The sequence below is a fragment of the Gekko japonicus genome, unplaced genomic scaffold (genome assembly GCF_001447785.1).
Source record: "Gekko japonicus isolate JY-2015 unplaced genomic scaffold, Gekko_japonicus_V1.1 scaffold1416, whole genome shotgun sequence".
In the NCBI taxonomy this organism is placed as follows: Eukaryota; Metazoa; Chordata; class Lepidosauria; order Squamata; family Gekkonidae; genus Gekko; species Gekko japonicus.
In genome coordinates, this window is record NW_015175401.1 from 163195 (window position 1) to 170758 (window position 7564).

Sequence of the window (7564 nt, forward strand, 5' to 3'; positions counted from 1 at the left end):
ATTCCTCCCCGACATGCGCGTCACCCGGAAGTGACGGGAGGATGCTGGGCACGCTGGGGGTGGGGCCACGGCCATACAAGGGAAAACTCTATGGCCGTGGTCCCGCCCCCAGCATGCCCAGTGTCCTCCCGTCACTTCCGGGTGACGTGCGCGTGGCGCGTGCGCACCAGACACCGGCCAGGAGCCCCACGCTCCCGGCGAAGATCAACTTGGCAACCCTAGACTATATACTGTGTTAGAATTCTGAGCTTTCTGTTACTTTTACACCCTAACGAAGCAGTGAGTCTATGCAACCGGGTCAAGTCAAGACCGGAGGATATTCATGACATAGGGCTTGAAAAGATTCAAACAGAAAGAATGTCTGAGTAGAGCCCTGGGGCCATTGTAAGCATAAGAACTGCTTTTCTGGATTAGATCACCCTGCGTTCTTGCGCTAACAATGCTAGACAGGGCATGAAGGTAAACACCAGCAAGTACTGAAGGGTTCCTCCACGTACAGAGATATGGAATCTAGATGGCAGGGACCACACAGGGAAAGGGCCAAGGATCACGGACAAAGACTTACCCCAGGAATTGTTTCAGGAGGGTAGCCGTGTTGGTCTGCAGTAGAACTGTTAAGATTCATCAGCAGGTCCACCAGTAGGGCTTCTGGAGTTCTGGCCCCACTGCTGGACCTCCTGATGGCACCTGGTATCTTTGGCCACTGTGTGACAAGAGAGTGTTGGACTGGACGGGCCATTGGCCCGATCCAACACGGCTTCTCTTATGTTCTTAAGTCCAGGAGCACCTTAGAGTCTAACATGAGTTTCAGGATAGAGAGAAAAAGAAGAAGAAGAGATTGGATTTATACCCTGCCCTTCACTACCCAAAGGAGTCTCAGAGCGGCTTACAAACTCCTTTCCCTTCCTCTCCCCACAAAAGACACCCTGTGGGGCCGAGAAAGAGCTCTCTTGAGAACTCCCCTTGATAGAACAGCTCTGGGAGAACTTGTGACTGACCCAAGGTCACCCAGCTGGCTGCATGTGGAGGAGTGGGGAATCAAACCCGATTCTTCTAGGTTAGAGTCCGCGCTCCTAAGCACTACACCAAACTGGCTCTGGAGAGTCAAAGCTCTCTTCATTACAAATTGGAATGGAGATCCCGGAGTCCTTCTACGTATCTCAGTCAGAAGGCAGGAGGGGGACTTGCAAAGATAGGAGTCAGGAGGCAAAGGTACAGTGCAAAATGTAGTGGATTGCAGTGCATCGTACCTTTGCTTCCCGATTCCCTTCTTTGCACCCCCCACCTTGTGACTGGGATAGAAGGACTGTGTCTTATTGTTTCTTCTTGTAAGCAGGATCCTTGCTTAGTATTACTAAGCCTATTTTAAGTAGAATCCTATTGTTACATTTTTGTACTGCTTAATGTGACATGTTGATTCTTACACTGTGCTTTCGGGTGCTTCCAGACTTCTAATATCCTAATGCGTCAATTACCGAATGTCCCATTTTGTTGACTGTCCTGACCAGTGTTCCCTCTAAGCTGAGTTAGTGTGAGCTAGCTCACAGTTTTTTAGCCTTTGGCTCACGCGTTTTTGTCTTAGCGCAGAGCAAACTCATTCATGCAGTGGCCAAATCGCTCGCTCACAACTTTAATGCCCGTAGCTCACAAAGCACATTTTTTTCTCACAAGACTCCACAGCTTAGAGGGGGCACTGGTCCTGACTCACTAGGTGTAATCTGCCTGGAGTCCCTGTGAGAAAGGTGGACGACAAATAACATAAATCAATAAAATCTCTGACAAATGGAACTTTAACTCTGGAAAGCTTATACTCCAAAAGTCTGAAGAAGTGAGCAGTGACTCATGAGAGGTCATGCCCTGCCATGAATTATTAGAGAATCACGGAATCACAGAGTTCGCAGGGGCCATGGAGGACATCTAGTCCAACCCCCTGCTCAGTGCAGGACCAGCCTAGAGCCAGGGCCGGCTCCAGCTTATTTTGCACCCTAGGCGAGGATCCCTTATGCCCCCCCCCCGCCGTGCGCCCACCAATTTTAAAAAATAAATGCATTTTAGGAAGAATGAAAAACACAAATAATCAAGAAACTCCCAGGTGCAGTTTGTTGCCCCTAAGGGCCATCCCGCTCTAGGCGATCGCCTAGTGAGTGAGCCGGCCCTGCCTAGAGCATCCCTGACAAGGGGTTATCCAGCTGCTGCTTAAAGACTTCCAGGGAGGGGGAGTTCACCACCTCCCCAGGCAGCTGAGCTCTGCTGCCCAACTCTGACTGTAGTCTCTGTTAGTCTTTAAGATGCCATTGGACTCTTGCTCTTCCCAAAAATCTTGTCGGTCTCAAGTGCTCCTGGAGACAGGTTGTCCACTCCTTGACAATTGCTCTTCAAAGCAGAAGACCATCTGCATACAGCAGATACTTAAACAACAGGTAACGCTTTCTATCACTTAGCATCCAAATACAAGAGTTTTAGGACCCATGCAATCTCAGCGGAATTATTCACCCCGTTTTAAAGTTCAATATTTATTTTATCGATTTTACTAAAAAAAGGAAAACTCTCCAACCCAGCGTTGGCAACCCATGAAGACAAAGGGTCATGGTCATAAAGGGGGTATCAGATACCACAAGGGCATCCAAGACACACACACCCACACCCTTCAAAAATATCCTCCCCTCCAAAAAACAAACAAACCCACTGACACCTGAACACTTGGAATAAGGTCTTGGGAAATGGTCAGACGGCCAACTGGGGCAACTTCATACTAAACACAGACTGTCCCTGCACAGATTCACTTACAGCCAAGCTGCACTGTGCACTCTGGGGCTGGCTCCCAGGTCAATGTGCAAAAGACCGCAGCCCCTGAACTAATTTAACAGCCATTTACTCTCCCCAGGAGAACTGAGGTCCTGTTCAGGGATCTCCAGTCTTTAAAAAATAAAATGGAATCTTTCAATTGAAGTATGTATTGGAGTGTTCAGCGGGATGCTGGAATACCAGGATATGGAGGGAAGGGCAAGCAGAGATTCTTATGGGACTAAGGGGCTTCTTAGAGATGCTTTATGGAAATGGGATAGAAGAGAACAGCTGCCGGTATGCAAACCATGTGCAGATCTGTGGCCAGTGCACTGTAACAACTGCACAGTGTGCTCCTGTGTGCAGTCATTAATTTTTGTGAGACCTTGTGCATGCCACTTCCCAGGGGTCATTTCCTGCAGGAGTGCACAGGAGCGGAGCTCCGGCAGTAAGGAGCCCAGGGGGTGGGCACATGCAATAAGCCCCACTCCCTGCTCCCAGCCACCCTCAGTTGGGCCACGAGGAGCAAGAGGCAGCCAGGTAAATTGCAGAGCCCCCCCCCCCACTGCCTTCAGGTACAAGCTCTCCCTCCTCTGTGAGGGCATATCTGCGCGTTTCCCCCCCATAGCTAGCAATCTGAAACAGTCCAGTGGCACCTTTAAGACCACGTTTTATTCATGTACAAGCTCTCTCTCCTCTGTGAGGACAGATCTGCACGTTTCCCCCCCTCCAGTAGCTAGCAATCCAAAACAGTCCAGTGGAGCCTGAGTGGTGGGTGTTGCCTTCTGACACGCTTCCGGTGATGTCAGGGGGTGTGGCATATGCAAATAAATTATGCTAATAAGTTATGCTAATGAGCTCCTGCACCTCTTTTTCTACGAAATGACCCCTGCCACTTCCTATCAAATTTATTGGCACCTCAGTTTTCTCCGCAATGGGGACCCAAAGTGGCGGACAGCCTTCTCCCCTTCATCCTCACAACAACCTTGTGAGGTAGGTTAGGCTGAGAGCATGGGACTGGCCCAAGGTCGCCCAGCAAGCTTCCCTGGATGAGTGGGGATTCGAACCTGGGTCGCTTAGATCCCTAATCCAGCACTGTAATCACTACATCCTGCTGGCTTTCAGGGACTCACAAGAGCCTCTTTTGGGGCCGTGGAAACTTTACGGATTGGTAAGCTACATGTCAATTACCGGTAATGTTTGATGGGTGGGTATGCATCTCTAACAGAATTCACAGAAACGCACCAAGCTAGAGTTGGAGGAATTTCTCAGGAGAAAGGATGGCAGTCGAAAATCAACACACGGTTGCGGCATACCTACAGGGCTTGGCTTTATTCCAAACCCTGCCATGGCTTGTTGAGGGACCTCGGGCAAGCAAGATCATGGGATATTCTCTCTCTTTTTTAAAAAAGTAGTGTTAAATTTTACTTACCTCATAAGGACAAGAGGGGTTAGCTGGAGAGACGTTCCAAGGTATTCCTAGCAGACTAGAAATGCACCAGGATTTCCCATCCTGCAGCCGTTACAAGGAGTCACCACCTAAAACAACATGACAGGGACGGATGAAAAAAAGAGTCTGACTGAAAACAAAATGTCAAAGCTGCCCTGCAGGCCCAAGAAAACCATCTTCTGATCTTCAAGGAAACAAGATCTAGGTAAACTCCTACAGTCACGTCCCCCTTGTCTAACAAAATCTGGAAATCAAACCAAAGATGCAAGCTCCGGACTTGGCAGTAAGTCCCAGCGAGCCAAGCAAGATTGACTTCTGAGCAAACATGCACAGAAGTGGGGAGGCTGGAGGGTTTCAACCAATCCGAGTGAAGCGGGGTGAGAGTTCTGCCCATTAAGGGGAAAAAAGGTTCTAGTCCTCATGGTCCTTGGGAGAGGAAAAAGCAATTGAGAGGATCTGTTTAAAAACTGCCGAGTAAGGAAACGCCAGAAGAAGATTAGGAAGTGCCTATTCAGCAGGTGCCTCCTCAAACATCAGATGAAACATTAACAGATCCGATTTGACATTTAAAGACAATCTTAGGGCTTCAGCCGACTTGATTGGGGCCATATCTGGAGTACACACAGGGCGTTCCTAAGCAGACTTAAGGTCACTTACCCCGTTCTAAACCCATGGTTTTCAACAGACGCAGAAGGGCGCGACTCTGTTTAGGACTGCATTGACTGCCGTCTCCGAATCGCACCAGGGAAGAGCGCTTTAATTCAAAGATTGCACCAAATCTACCAAGAAAGAAGAAACCAGCTCATTCCTCCACCCCTTCCCCGGCCCACTCCCTGTGGAAAGGAGCCCCAGAAGCCGGCTAAAAAGCAAACCACCTCTGCGCCCCCCCTCCCCCCATCTTTCCAAAACTGTCTCGCAGCAAGCGCTTTGCAAGATCTGAGGATCCCGGCATAAGTTTTTCCCCCTTTGTCCCGATAGCTGGATTCGATCCAGTGGCATCCTACCGACTGCAATGGGATCTGGCAGGAGATTAAGTACGCACGGGATCGCAGCCCGGTTCTATTAGGCGCCCTCCTACGCGTCCCTGCGCCCGGCAAGAGGAAACAGGGCTACTGAAACGCTTTCCGAGGCATACTGGGCAACTGCAAACCGACCCGATGCAAGTTTGCAAAACTTTCCAGAGAGGTGCAAGCTCGTCTGGGGCCCGAAAATGCACTGCGGACCTGGCTGGCTTCAAGGCCGACCTCGGAAGCAAAGGGAAAGACGACCCCGCTCAGGGTGGAGGGAAGGGACAGAAGGAAGGAGAGGGCACCCGATGGAGCTTCCTCCACCTCCACGCCCCTTACCTGGGTGTCTAGAGCCCCCACTGCTTCCTACGGCCTCCCAAATCCCGACTCTCGCTTGCAGGCAGGCTCAACGGTGCGGGTTCCCGATCCGCCCTGCTGCCCAGCCCACCCGACCCCTCAACTCTCCCGGCTCGCTCTCAGCTCCAGCCCCGGCGTCTCTGCATGGCGCTGTCGTTACTTCTTAAGAATGCTCGTTCCATCGCGAACTCTCCTGCAGGGGAGGCAGCCGCGCCGCAGCCAATGGGCGCGCCTCGAACCTTCCAGTCCAGCCAATGGCGGCCGAGCGTCCCGGTGAAAACGCAGCCGTCGGGCACGTGAACGCCAGGCTGGCTCCGGGGGAGTGGCTGCGCCTCCCGGGACTGAGCAGCAGCCGCGCTTCACGGGGTTTGGGGATGGGAAGGAAGGAGCGCGGAGCAACCCCCTCCCCTCCCGGGCAGAGCCGGACGGCGCACGCCCACAATCCCTAAGGACGGCGGACGGACCTCCCGGGGCAGAGCGGCCTACCTTGGACTCTGTGCGAAGGCTCCGCCAGCACTACCCGAATTGGGACCTTCCCTTTTCGAACGAAGGGGGTTCACACGTGTACATAGCCCGCTTCCTAAGTGGCGGTGCCCCACACTTCTTTCTTACCCCCTCCCCCAGCCGGTGCTGCGTTACTTTTTTTTTGGACGTAAGTGGGGAAAAGGTGGTCCTAGTCGCGTGTGAAGCGTTCCACGTGTCTGTTGACCCATGTATGGCATCCGTGATTTCGCCTAGCTTCTTAGACACGTATGTTCCTCGTCTGGAGCTGAAACTGATGCGCGGGAGGTCATACGTTTTGCTCATACAGCCATCACATAATGGTAACACTGGCAGTGTTGTCCCTGAGCATGTTCACACAGCAAAACAGATGGCAGGGATCCGTGCTGGGGGGTAGGAATCATGCACGGAGCAGAGCGGCTTCATCCAGGATGCAGCCCCGAGAAACGGAATCGTGAAACTCTGTCCTTGAGGTTATCTGAACCTCGTGTATATGTGATTAAAAGTCTACATTTTATTTGTTCACTTTTTTTATACCCCATCTTTCTCCCCAGTGGGAGTCATTCTCCTCTTCTCTATTTCATCCACCCAACAACAGCCCTGTGGGGTAGGTTGGACTGAGAGAGTGTGACTGGCTCAAGGTCACCCAGCAAGCTTTCGTGGCACGAGTAGGGATTCGAACCTGGGTCTTTCAGATCTGCTACTTGTAAGCACTACACCACTCTGGCTCTTGGTATCCTGGACTATCCAAAGCTCTGCACAGCTAATAAGGGTTGGCCATGGTTAGTATTCAAATGGGAGGCCAGAGAGAAAGACAAGTGTTTCTCAGTGGAGAGGAAAGCAATGGCAAACTGCCCATCTTTCGCCTTGAAAACCATCTATCATCAGCTTCTTATAATTTTGTTGTGACTTGATGGCACTTAATTGTTATTATTATTATTATTATGTATTTGAATAACAGCAGATTGTTCTGTTCCGTTTTTTAAATAAATCCCTGGTATGAATGAATGACAGCAAATGCCACAGTGCCTCTAATTATGTGCAGGGTACTTTCCTTCATCATTTATATCTGAATATGTATATGTATATGGAGCTGCGGTGGCTCAAGTGGTTAAGACGCTGAACTGCAGGCTGTGGAAGGTCGGTAGTTCAGCAGTTCGAGACCCGAGTTGCCGCATGACGAGAGTGAGCTCCTGTCTCTAGTTCCAGCTCCTGCCAACCTAGCAGTTCGAAAGCAAGAAATTGCAAGTAGATAAATAAGTACCACTTCAGTGGGCAGGTAACAGCGTTCCGTGCACCTTGGTGTTTAGTCATGCCGGCCACATGACCATGGAAACGTCTTCGGACAGCGCTGGCTCTTTGGATTTGAAACGGAGATGAGCACCGCAACCCTAGAGTCGGACTCGACTGGCTTTTGAGCAAGGGAACCTTTACCTTTTATCTATATGTATCGTGAAAGAGCAAG

General features: G+C 50.8%; 1 protein-coding gene across 1 annotated transcript in view; it reads right to left on the reverse strand.

Annotated features, from left to right (window-relative positions):
• Positions 1–5743, reverse strand: part of PPP1R3B (protein phosphatase 1 regulatory subunit 3B) — a 16923-nt gene extending 11180 nt beyond the window's left edge. The window contains exons 1-2 of the mRNA XM_015425702.1: positions 5581–5743; positions 4217–4323 (exon numbers count right to left, since the gene is read on the reverse strand). Of these exons, the coding sequence (XP_015281188.1) occupies positions 4217–4221 (5 nt within the window). The 5' untranslated portion in view covers positions 4222–4323; positions 5581–5743. The remainder of the gene's footprint in view (positions 1–4216; positions 4324–5580) is intronic.
• Between the last annotated feature and the right edge of the window lie 1821 nt (positions 5744–7564).